This window comes from Nomascus leucogenys, chromosome 10, assembly GCF_006542625.1.
Source record: "Nomascus leucogenys isolate Asia chromosome 10, Asia_NLE_v1, whole genome shotgun sequence".
Taxonomy (NCBI): Eukaryota; Metazoa; Chordata; class Mammalia; order Primates; family Hylobatidae; genus Nomascus; species Nomascus leucogenys.
Window position 1 is genome coordinate 61,089,993 of NC_044390.1, and position 12,373 is coordinate 61,102,365.

Genomic DNA, 12,373 nt, shown 5'->3' on the forward strand with positions numbered 1-12,373 from the left:
TCCTTAGCTGGGATGAAAGAGGGAGAGGGTCAGACAGGGGAGATCTGGAGGTTATCAGAGACAGCTGGTCAGAAGGAGGAGGTCAGAGAGATGAAATGAGGAGGTTATGGGGCAGATGGAGGAGATCAGGATAGGCAGTGGGAGAAGGTCAGGGGTAGTCAGAGGGAGGAGGTCAGAGGGGAAAATCAGAGGAGAGGAGGTTGGACAGGAAAGTCAGAGGGAGGAGGTCAGAGGGAAAAGTCAGAGGAGAGATCAGAGGGGAGGCTCAGAGGGAGGAGGTCAGAGGGGAAGGTCAGAGGGAGAAGGTTAGAGGGGAAAGTCAGAAGGAAGAGGTCAAAGGGGAAAGTCAGAGGGAGGAGGTCAGAGGGGAAAGTCAGGAGAGGAGATCAGAGGGGACATTCAGAGGGAGGAGGTCAGAGGGGAAAGTCGGAGGGAGGAGGTCAGAGAAGAGGGTCAGAGGGAAGAGGTTAGAGGTGAAAGTCAGAGGGAAGAGGTCAAAGGGGAAATTCAGAAGGAGGAGTTTGGGGTCAGATGGAAAAAGGAGATCAGAGGGAATAGGCTGGGGTCAGGCAGAAGAAGATCAGAGGGTCAGAGGGGGTAACCCGCAAAAGAAGTTAGTGGGCATGGTCAGAGGCATATGGTCAGAGGGAGGAGCTCCAAAATGGCTGTAGTCAAAAGGAAGAGGTTGTGGCTGATGGTGGTCAAAAGAGGAAGCTAGAGAGAGGGAGGAGGTGGGAGAAGAAAACACACTGGAAGCGCCTCCTCTCCACATGGGTTTCCCCTGGCAAGGGGGCTCCAGGCCTGGGATGTACCCCTAGGGAGCCTGTGTGGGGGAGCAGGGAGAGGGGGACAGTTCCACTCTGGGGCTTAGGCCAGGAAGCTTTGATTCATCCCAGAAGTAGGTCAACTTTTTTTCTCACCAAAAACCAAGGGAAAAAAAAAACAGAGTCAACAGGCTGCTGAGGTCGGAACATCTGTGGGGTGGTGAGGAGGCGGGGGGTGCTGGGGGCCCAGGCCTGCTCCTTCTTCCTGAGCCACAAACACATGGTGTGAGGGAGGGAGAGGCTGAGCCCCCTAAAAAAACCCTGAGCCTCTATCCTGGAATCCTGGGCTTGTTCTAGCTGTTCCCCACCTCTGCCCGACCCCCCGGGCTTCTCTCTGCTGCAGATCCTGTGGATGTCCTGAAGGCCCTGGGTGTGCGGGGAGGCCAGGCTGGGGTCCCTGAGGGGCCTGGCTTCTGTCCCCAGAGGACTCCAGAGGGTGACCGGGCATTCAGAGTGGGCCAGGCCAGCACACTAGGCATCCCCACGTGGGAACTCTTTCCAGGTAAGTTGGAGTAGAAGGCCTGGGTACCTCCCTGGAGGGAGGCACTGCTGGGCCATCTGAGCTGCCCTGTTCCCTCTGCCCACTCAGATGGCCACTTTCCTGAGAACTTCTCCTTGCTGATCACCTTGCGGGGCCAGCCAGCCAATCAGTCTGTCCTGCTGTCCATTTATGATGAAAGGGGTGCCCGGCAGTTGGGCCTGGCACTGGGCCCAGCGCTGGGTCTCCTAGGTGACCCCTTCCGCCCCCTTCCCCAGCAGGTCAACCTCACAGATGGCAGGTGAGCATGAGGAGAGTGGGCGGGGGTCTGTGGATGAGGGGTGGGGTGAGAAGCACCCACACTGAGGCTGTCCCCTTGCAGGTGGCACCGTGTGGCAGTCAGCATAGATGGTGAGATGGTGACCCTGGTAGCTGACTGTGAAGCTCAGCCGCCTGTCTTGGGCCATGGCCCCCGCTTCATCAGCATAGCCGGACTCACTGTGCTGGGGACCCAGGACCTTGGGGAGAAGACTTTCGAGGTAGGAGTTCAGTGATGGGGGAAACTGAGACAGAGGGTGGGATGTTTTGTCTACAGCCTGAATCTGGAAAGGATATTAAAGAAGGAAGATGTCAAGCTTCAATCTATCCCCAGGAAGCTAAGGGAAGTGAGTGCATGCTTTCGTGCACCATTGCAGCATGTGATTGTGAGATTGCAGAGCCACAAGACAATAATTTGTTTTTTTTTTTTTTGAGATGGAGCCTTGCTCTGTCACCCAGATTGGAGTGCAGTGGCTCGATCTCAGCTCCCTGCAACCTCCACCTCACGGGTTCAAGTGATTCTTAGCCTCCCAAGTAGCTGAGATTACAGGTGAGTGCCACCACGCCCAGCTAATTTTTGAATTTTTAGTAGAGGCAAGGTTTTGCCATTTTGGCCAGCCTGGTCCCGAACTCCTGGCCTCAAATGATCCACCTGCCTTGGCCTCCCGAAGTGCTGGGATTACAGGTGTGAGCCACCGCGCCCGGCCAAGACCATAAATTGTGACGATGCCTACTTGGCTTTTTGTGGGAAGATCCAGTTGTGCCAGTGCACGCTTGTGTGTGCCGTTGCAGTGCATGACTGTGAGATTGCAGAGCCACAAGACCGTGAATTGTGACAGCGCCTACTTGGCTTGTTGTGGAAAGATCTGGTGTTGTCGTGCATCTGAGACTGTGACCTAAGATGGTGCTGGTTTTTGTGATAGTGTGTGATTGTGTGGGGGCGGTTGTGACTTTGGGAGCCAGCAAGCAGCTGTGTTGTGTGGTTGTGTGATGTGTGTTCTGGGTGTGGAGACCTTTGTTGGCTGTGTGTGACCGTGATGTGTGTCACCTCTGGGAGGCCAGGGGCCTGATCTATCTCATGTTCCTCCTTATCCCCAGTACTGGATCTTCCCACAACAAGCCAAGTAGGCATTGTCACAATTTATGGTCTTGGCCGGGCGCAGTGGCTCATACCTGTAATCTCAGCACTTTGGGAGGCCAAGGCAGGTGGATCACTTGAGGCCAGGAGTTCGGGACCAGCCTGGCCAACGTGGCAAAACCTTGTCTCTACTAAAAATTCAAAAATTAACTGGGCGTGGTGGCACACGCCTGTAATCTCAGCTACTCGGGAGGCTGAGAATCACTTGAACCTGTGAAGGAACTGATGCACCTCTAGTGGGGCAGATGTGTGGGATGTGGCTTGTGGTTGGGATCAGGTGTGCCCCTGATAGGATCTTTCCTTCTCTTAGTTACAGAGGATAGAGAGATCACTAGGGCTGTGATGGGGTCATCTCCTCCTTATACTTAGCATGCTCTGAGTGGGGGAGCATCGCACCCTGGTGCCAGGAGGTGGGCAAGACTGCTGGGGGTTGGGGGGTCAGAGTAAGCCTATGGCTGTATGGCTGCCTTCCTTGACTCCTACGCCCCCAACCCCCAGGGAGACATTCAGGAGCTGCTGATAAGCCCAGATCCTCAGGCTGCCTTCCAGGCTTGTGAGCGGTACCTCCTCGACTGTGACAACCTGGTGCCGGCGGCCACAGGGGTGAGTGAGGGACTCCATGACTCCTAATCTCAGGACACAGGCTGGGTCCTTCCTGGCTCCAGATCCCTGGAAAGGATGAATTCTCATCCCCCAGACATGGGGTTAGGTGACCCATGACCTCCAACACATCCCAGGCATGAATGACTTTGACCTCAAGTCATATTCCTGAGCCACCCTTGACCCCAGGTTACATGAATAATGTCGACTCCAGGTCACAGGGTTGAGTGAGGACCCATGGGCCATGAGCCAGCCTCACCCCAGGTGGCCTGAATGATGGGGTCTCTGCTGGTGGGATGCTCTAGACCTGACTGGAACCCTCCTCCCAGGCTCCCCAGGATGAACTAGAAACCCCTCGTCCTCGGCGGAAGGGGAAGGGAAAAGGGAGGAAGAAAGGGCGACGTCGCAAGGGGAAGGGCAGGAAAAAGAAGAACAAGGAAATTTTGACCTCAAGTCCACCTCCTGACTCCCCAGAGAACCAGGTAAGGGCCCTGAGACCTCTCACTTCCGGTTTTGACCACCTGACTTCCGGTCTTGACCATCTGACTTCTGGTCTTGGTGCTTGACTTCTAGTCTCCCATCCCTACTAATCTCTGGTCCCTCATCTATAATCTTTTTCTCTGGTCTCGGATCCATGAGCTCCGACTTCTCTCAGGTGACTGTTGACTGTCAGGGTGACTGATAACAGGGTCGGGGTGGGTCCCATCTTATGACCTCTCCCGTCTCTGACCCCCTCAATCTCCAGTCCTGGAGCACTAGAGGGAGGGGACAGACCCAGATAAGTTCCTGATTTTAAGGGAGTTCTTGATGAGGGCTACTGTTTAAGGGAGGATCATTGGCTAGGTTGAATGACGTGTTTATTAGTTAGTGTGTCATTGTTTGGGGTTCTCTGCTTGGGGTCATTGGGGACAGTTATTCATTGGGAGAGTCATTAATTGGGGGCATTATTTGGCTTCCCTGATAGGGATTGCTGGATAGTGGGGAATCATTGAGGGAGATATTAATTGAGGTCAGTGTTTGGGGTGCACCTAGCTGGGGATCACAGTGGAAGGTCATGGATAGAAACCATTATTGGTGTTACTGATGTCCCTAGTTTAGGGTCAATGACTGGGGGTTGTTGGTGGGTGGTCACTGACTGGAAGTCATAGTGGGGTCACTCATTGGGGCCACAAGTTGGAAGAGTGATTTTCAGGGGGTAGCGGATGGGGTAATTGGTTTGGGAGTCCCTGAGGGAATTATTAGTTAGGGAGTCATTGATGGGTGGAATTACTGTTTGGGGGTCATTGGTTAGGATGGTTTTGTTGCACTTATTTATGGGTATTCATTGTTGGAGCATCACTGGTTAGAGGAATAATTGATTAGTGGTCACTGATAGGGGTTATTAGTTGGAGAGTCACTAGTTGGTGCTAATGGTCAAGAGAGTGTCACTGGTTGAGGTCACTGGTTGGGAAATATCACTGAATGGAGCAGTAACGGGTTGAGGCCATTGATGGGAGTGGGAGGGGTTGTTTGTGGGTCTCTAGTTCTAGAATCATTGGGGTCTGTTGATATAGGTCATTCTTGGTGGGTCACTGGGTTGGGGGATCCTTGGTGGGGGTCGTTGCTTGGGGTCTTTGGCTGGTGGGGGAGTCACTGGTTGCGCTACATCTCAGTTCCAGATCTTCTTTGCCAAGAATGCAAACACCAGGAGTAGTGGGCCCCTCTTCAGCCCCTTCCTCAGCCTTGTTCCCTCACCGGGGACCCCCCCGCCCTCTTCCCACAATGCCCCCCCACCCCCCGCCTTGACCCAGTTCCTCTGCAGCTGTCCAGGCCAGAAGGAGCTGCCACTCCCTCTCTGACTGTGGCCTGCTGGCCGCTGAACTCTGCCTTGGGAGAGGACATGTGGGCTAGGCTTCCAGGAGGCTGGCCCTGAATGTTGGACCTTGACCTTGACCACTGGGCTTTAGGGCCAGCCTGGCTCAGCACCTCCTCCATCCACGATGGCTCCCTCTGCTGGTAGCCCTGCTCCAGCCGGCCCACTTTTGTCTCCACTGGCCTCTGGTGCTCTTTGCCTCCTCTGTCCCTGTCCCCAGACTGGGAGCTCCTGGGGACAGTGGGAGGGTGCCTCCCTTTTGTCTTGATTGCCCTCCCCCGAGACCCAAGGCTGCCTCCATCCCTGCTCCAGACCTCCACTGACATCCCCAAGACAGAGACTCCAGCTCCAAATCTGCCTCCTACCCCCACGCCTTTGGTCGTCACCTCCACTGTGACTACTGGACTCAATGCCACGATCCTAGAGGTTGGATGGGGCTGGAAGAGGGGAGACCCCAAGGGTTAGGGGGGTGGCAGAAAATAAGGAGGTCAGGGGAAACTTTGGTCTGTCCTAACGTTCTCAGGGGAGCTTGGACCCTGACAGTGGAACCGAGCTGGGGACCCCGGAGACCAAGGCAGCCAAGGAGGTTGAAGAAGGAGATGATTCCACCATGGGCCCTGACTTCCGGGCAGCAGAATATCCGTCTCGGACTCAGTTCCAGATCTTTCCTGTGAGTATCTAGGTGGCTGGGGTTAGGTGCAAGAGAGTGGGATTCCTATTTAAAAAAATTTTTTTTAAATTTATTTATTTAGGCAGGGCACAGTGGCTCCCACCTGTAATCCCAGCACTTTGGGAGACCGAGGTGGGCAGATCATTTGAGATTAGGAGATTGAGACTAGCCTGAACAACATGGTGAAACCCCATGTCTACTAAAAATACAAAAAATTAGCCGGGAGTGGTGGCACGTGCCTGTGATCCCAGCCACCGGGAAGGCTGAGGCAAGAGAATTGCTTGAACCCGGGAGGCAGAGGCTGCAATGAGCCAAGATCGTGCCACTGCACTCCAGCCTGGGCAACAAAGTGAGACTCCATCTTGAAAAAAAAACCGAACAATTAAAAAATTTATTTAATTTTTTCTTTTTTTTTAAACTTTTATCTTAAGTTCAGGGGTACAACTGCAGGCTTGTTACATAGGTAAGCTTGTGTCATGGGGGTTTGTTGTACAAATTATTTATTTTATTACTCAGGTATTAAGCCTAGTACCCATTAGTTATTTTTCCTGATCCTCTCCCTCCTCCCACCCTCCACCCTCCAATAGGTCCCAGTGTCTGTTGTTGCCCTCTATGTGTCCATGTGTTCTCATTTATCTCCCGCTTATAAGTGAGAACATGTGGTATACGGTCTTCTGTTCCTGTGTTATTTTATTTACTTACTTTTTTCACATCTTGAGGACTTAGAAGGGATTCCTACCTGGAGCCACAAAAGGCCAGTCTCTCTTTAGACTTCTGCACCTCTTGTATCAGGCACTGTGCTAATAGTTGACTCTGTGACTAGAGAGAGGCGCTTGGCTTTTACTCCAAGCACCAGGAGATGCCACTTGAGCACTTGTGAAGGAACATGATCTGACTTGGAGCTTTAAAACCTCCCTCTGGGCTGGGGGCAGTGGCTCACGGCTGTAATCTCAATGCTTTGGGAGGCTGAGGCAGGAGGATCGCTTGAGGCCAGGAGTTTGAGGCCAGCCTGGGCAACAGTGAGACCCCATCCCTTAAAAAAAAAAGAGCTATCCGGCTGCTGAATGGCACATGGACAGTAGGGGGAGCCAGAGGGGCAGCAGGGAAGCCCACAATCTGCAGTCGGGATGTCACCTGGAGGAAGATGGGAGGGAGGGACGCAGAGAAGTGGACCAATTTGGCACATGCTCCATTTTGGTCTTGGAGAAAGATGGATACACATTCGATGTAACTGAATCCAAGCTCAGTGGCATGATGTTTGAAAGGAAAACAAGAGAGACGAGAATTGGTGGAAGGAAAAGCAGGTTTATTCTAAGCAGGTTTATTCCAAGAGACAGCAAACTAAGAAGATGGTGGACTGTTGTTCCGAAGCACCATCTTAAGTCAGTACAAATTTTAGGCTCTTTTTATGTTAAGGGCAGGGAGAAGAGAAGAGGGTAGAGATCAAGAGGTAACTGAGGCCGGGTACGGTGGCTCACACCTATAATCTCAGCAATTTGGTAGGTTGAGGCAGGAAGATCACTTGAGCCCAAGAGTTTGGGACAGCCTGGGTAACATAGCGAGATCCTATCTTTACAAAATATACAAAAAATTAACCGAACGTGGTGGCGCGTGCCTCTGGTCCCAGCTGAAGCAGGAGGATCACTTGAACCCAGGAGATGGAGGCTGCAGGGAGCCATGATCACACCACTGCACTCCAGCCTGGGTGGCAGAGCAAGACCTTGTCTCTAGAGAAAAGAAAAGAGGCTTGGGCCGGGCGCGGTGGCTCACGCCTGTAATCCAGCACTTTGGGAGGCCGAGGCGGGCTGATCACGAGATCAGGAGATTGAGACCATCCTGGCTAACATGGTGAAACCCTGTCTGTACTAAAAAATACAAAAAATTAGCCGGGCGTGGTGGCGGGCGCCTGTAGTCCCAGCTACTCGGGAGGCTGAGGCAGGAGAATGGCGTGAACCTGGGAGGCAGAGCTTGCAGTGAGCCGAGACCGCGCCACTGCACTCCAGCCTGGGCATGAGAGGGAGACTCCGTCTCAAAAAAAAAAGAAAGAAAGAAAGAAAAGAGAAGAAAAGAGGCCAGGTGCAGTGGCTCCCAGTTTGAGTTCAGCCTGGGCAACATAGCAAGACCCTGTCTCTACAACAACAACAAAAAAATTAGCTGGGCATGGTGGTGTGTGCACCTGTGGTCCCAGCTACTCAGGAGGCTGAGGAGGGAGGATCACCTGAGTCTGAGGAGATCGAGATTGCAGTGAGCCATGATTGTACCCCTGCATTGTAGCCTGAGCAATACAGTGACCCTGTCTCAAAAAAAAAAAAAGTAAAGCAAGCAAGCAAGAGAAAGAAGGAAGGAAGGAAGGAGAAGAGAGAGGAAAAAAAGGAAAAGCCTGCCTGGGCAATAGAGTGACTCTGAAAAAAAAGAAAAAAGAAAGAAAGAAAGAGAAAGAGAAAGAAAGAAAAAGAAAGAGAAAGAAAGAAAGAGAAAGAAAGAGAGGAAGAAAGAAAAAGAAAGAGAAAGGAAGGAAGAAAGAAAAAGAAAGAGAAAGGAAGGAAGAAAGAAAGAAAAGAAAAGAAAAAGAAAGAAAGAAAGAAAGAAAGAAAAGAAAAGAAAGAAAGAAAGAAAGAAAGAAAGAAAGAAAGAAAGAAAGAAAGAAAGAAAAGGAGCCAAGCATGGTGGCTCATGCCTGTAATCCCAGCACTTTTGGACGATGAGGCGGTGGATCACCTAGGTCAGGAGTTTGAGACCAGCCTAACCAACATGGTGAAACCCCGTCTCTACTAAAAATACAAAAATTAGCCAGGTGTGTTGGCGGGCACCTGTAGTCCCAGCTACTGGGGAGGCTGAGGCAGGAGAATCCCTAGAACCCAGGAGGTAGAGGGTGCAGTGAGCTGAGATCGTACCACTGCACTCTAGCCTGGGGGACAGAGCAAGACTCTGTTTCAAAAAAAAAAAAAAAAAAAAAGAAAAGAAAAGAAAAAGAAGAAAGAAGGAAAGAAAGAAGGAGAGAAAGGGAGAAAGGAAAAGCCTAGGTGTTCCACAGGGGAGGCACATAGGCACATAGTTGTAACTAACTTGCCCTTGTTACCTGGAGTGCTTGTTGTGTGCCAAGCATTGTTTTAATTCATTCATCTTTGCATGCGATATACGCAGTCATCATTCATCCACTGACTTTACAGGTGGACCAATTACCTCTAAGTGGCCATAGGGGTTGACTAAGTTTCCCAACATCACTCAGTTAGTAAAAGGCAGATGCAGGATCAGTATTGGGCAGCAGGCTCTGGAGTTCACGCTCTTCATCTTGACATGGTATTGCCCGGTGGATGCGGGGGGCTGAGCTTCTCAGTGCATATTGGTTACAGTAGAGGAGAAGGGGCTCTGAGGGTGGACCCCGTGTGTGTGTGTGCGTGCGCGTGTGCGTGATCAGATAGCTGAGGGGCTTATGTCCAAGTTCACATCTCTTTTCTCCCCATCTCCCCTGACCCCACCCCAGGGTGCTGGAGAGAAAGGAGCAAAAGGAGAGCCTGCAGTGATTGAAAAGGTGAGGGGTCTGGATTGCAAGGGGGTTGAGAGGCTTCATGATGACAGTGGTCACCGACACTCATTTTTCCCTTCAGGGGCAGCAGTTTGAGGGACCTCCAGGAGCCCCAGGACCCCGAGTAAGTCATGGCTGTGTTTCCTTCTTCCAGTCTCCTTTCCAGCTGAGGGGTGTTTAAGCCCCTAGAGTGAGGAGTTGGGGGTGTAATGTTGCCTGGCCAAGTGGAGGGTAGTGGACACTTGAGGCTTAAAGGGTGAGTCAAAATAGGGAGGATGAACAACATACAGACTGGGCAACATAGCAAGACCCCATCTCTTTAAAAATAGCCATATATTTTTTTTAAAAATAGTGGCACCCACCTGCAGTCCCAACTACTAGGGAGGCCAAGGTGGGAGGATTGCTTGAGCCCAGGAGTTGGAGGCTGCAGTGAGCTATGATCACACCACTGCACTCCAGCATGGGTGACAGAGTGAGACCATCTCTAAAAAAAGAATAGGGGTCCGAGAGTAGCGTTGGGGGTGAGTGTGGGTCAGCATTGCATTAGCGGAGTTGGAGTGGCTCTGTAGTGGGGTAGGGAGGTCAGCCTGAGGTTAGAGTCAGTGGCAGGTTGAAAGTCAGCCTAGCTCAAATTTTGCATTTCCTGTGACTCCTGTTTCTCTGTCCCCAACAGGGGGTGGTTGGCCCCTCAGGCCCTCCCGGCCCCCCAGGATTCCCTGGCGACCCTGGTCCACCGGTAAGAGACTCTCACTGGGGTGTATACTTCTCAGAGGAGTGAGGTTTGGGGCTGGGAGCATGACAGTCTGAACATAGATATGAGGGCGTGGCACTTGGGAACACCATCCCGGGGCTGGCACTGACCTCTTCTGTTCTCTGTCTCCCATCTGTGAACTATTTCTCTGGTTCCCCTTGTGTTTCTGGGGCCTACTCTTTGCTTTTCTTCTTTTGACTGTCTCTGTTTCTGAGTGTCTTTCATCTCTGTCTTTCTCCTTTGTGACTCTGTCTCTGTCTCTCTTCTGTCTCTGTTGGTCTCTGTCTCTCTCCCTCCCTCCGTCTCTCTGTCTTTGCCTCTCTCTCTATTTCTCCATCTCTGTCTCTCTTTCCCTGGTTTTTCTGCCTCTGTCTGTCTCTCTCTGTCTCTCTTTGTTTCTGTCTCTGTATGTTTCTACATCTGCCTCCATCCTTCTCCGTCTCTCTCTCCCCTTCTCTCTGTCTCTGTCTCTATCTCTGTCTTTTCCTTTCCCCTTCTCTCTACTTCTCTCTCTCTTTCCTTGCCATGATCCCTCTCTGATTCTGTCTGTGTCTCTCTCCATTTCTCCCTCTCTCTCTCTTTCTGACTCATCCTTCTGTACCTCCCCTGTCCTCGCTGTCTCTCTGCCTCTCTCCCTGTCTCCACCTCTCTTCCTCCATCCCTCTCTCAGGGCCCTGCGGGCCTCCCAGGAATCCCCGGCATTGATGGGATCCGAGGCCCCCCAGGCACTGTGATCATGATGCCGGTAAGAAGGAGAGGGAGTGGCCCAGCCTTGGGGAGTGGAGTCCTCATCCAGGAGGGGGCTCTCCTGGGGGCTTCCCTCACCACTAAATTCCTCCCAGTTCCAGTTTGCAGGTGGCTCCTTTAAAGGACCCCCAGTCTCATTCCAGCAGGCCCAGGCTCAGGCGGTTCTGCAGCAGACTCAGGTGAGTGGGAGGTGTGGACATAGTGGGAGGAACCCCAGAGAGTGATAGAGCCTCGGCGTAAGGAGGGGCTGGGCAGGAGAAGGGGGTTATTTTTCTCCTGGAGATGTCTCTGTGGGGAATGTTGGGGGTCTCGTGGGAGGCCCCAAGCTCTGGCTCCTCTGTCTTTCCAGCTGTCTATGAAAGGCCCCCCTGGCCCAGTGGGGCTCACTGGGCGCCCAGGCCCTGTGGTGAGTAAGGGGACTGCATGGAGGGGGCGGTGCATGCATTAGTAAAGAATCATCTAACCACACTCCTCCGTCTCTCCTCCCCCAAGGGTCTCCCCGGGCATCCAGGTCTGAAAGGAGAGGAGGGAGCAGAAGGGCCACAGGTGAGACTGGTGGAGATAGGGCAGGATAGGATGGGAAGAACCTTCCCCCAGGACCACAAGATACAGTGCTGGATGGGGAAAATGCCAAAGGGGCTGGGGATATCCTTGCAATTAATGACTTTCTTAGAGAATGGTGGCTCACATCTGGAATCCCAGCACTTTGGGAGGCTGAGGTGGGAGGATTGCATGAGGCCAGGAGTTCAAGACCAGTCTGGGCAACATAGGGAGACCCTGTCTATACAATAAATAAATATGTCCTTCCAAGCTGGGTACAGTGGCACACACTTGTCTCAGCTACTTGGGAGGCTGAGGAGGGAGTATTACTTGAGCCCAGGTGTCCAGCCTGGGCAATACAGCAAGACCCCATCTCTAATTTCTTTTTAATACAATAGAATAAGTCCCCCTTTCTTCTTATTTTCCTTTCCTCCCTCCTTTTCTCTTTCTTCTAGGGTCCCCGAGGCCTGCAAGGACCTCATGGACCCCCGGGCCGAGTGGGCAAGATGGTGAGTGACAGCTAGGTCCCCAGACCACCCCTTATCCATCCCTCAGCACCCAACATGAGCCTTGGCTTTGTGACCTTGAGGTCTGCTGGTGTCGTTAGTGGGAAAAGAGTGCTGAAGGCAGGGAATGGCAGCTCCACTGAGTGTGTGTCAAAGGAATCCGGCCAGGCCGCAGAGTCAGGAAGGACTTGCCTGCAGGAGTGATGCTTGTCCTGAGATCTGAAATAGAACCAGATGAACAGATGGGGAAGTGGAAGTAACAGCATGGCAAAAAAGAGGCCTGTCACATGGAAGGAAATGACAAACAAGTCAATTTCAGATAGAGTCATGCACCACATAATGATGCTTATAAGATGACTGGCTGTGCGCAGTGGCTCATGCCTGTAATACCAGCACTTAGGGAGGCTGAGGCAGGTGGATCAT

General features: G+C 52.3%; 1 protein-coding gene across 4 annotated transcripts in view; it reads left to right on the forward strand.

The window, feature by feature from the left end:
* Nucleotides 1-12,373, forward strand: part of COL5A3 (collagen type V alpha 3 chain) — a 49,798-nt gene that overhangs the window by 3,109 nt on the left and 34,316 nt on the right. For 3 of the 4 annotated variants that reach the window (XR_004032017.1, XM_030820909.1, XM_030820911.1), the window contains exons 2-16: nt 1,168-1,326; nt 1,414-1,603; nt 1,685-1,841; nt 3,257-3,361; nt 3,688-3,840; nt 5,523-5,636; nt 5,734-5,880; nt 9,365-9,412; nt 9,489-9,530; nt 10,080-10,142; nt 10,828-10,902; nt 11,000-11,083; nt 11,254-11,310; nt 11,397-11,450; nt 11,900-11,953. Coding sequence is in view for 3 of the 4 variants with exons in the window: in XM_030820909.1 (XP_030676769.1) it covers nt 1,168-1,326; nt 1,414-1,603; nt 1,685-1,841; nt 3,257-3,361; nt 3,688-3,840; nt 5,523-5,636; nt 5,734-5,880; nt 9,365-9,412; nt 9,489-9,530; nt 10,080-10,142; nt 10,828-10,902; nt 11,000-11,083; nt 11,254-11,310; nt 11,397-11,450; nt 11,900-11,953 (1,502 nt within the window). In the remaining variant the exon portion in view is untranslated. The remainder of the gene's footprint in view (nt 1-1,167; nt 1,327-1,413; nt 1,604-1,684; nt 1,842-3,256; nt 3,362-3,687; nt 3,841-5,522; nt 5,637-5,733; nt 5,881-9,364; nt 9,413-9,488; nt 9,531-10,079; nt 10,143-10,827; nt 10,903-10,999; nt 11,084-11,253; nt 11,311-11,396; nt 11,451-11,899; nt 11,954-12,373) is intronic. The other variant, XM_030820910.1, reaches the window with a different exon arrangement.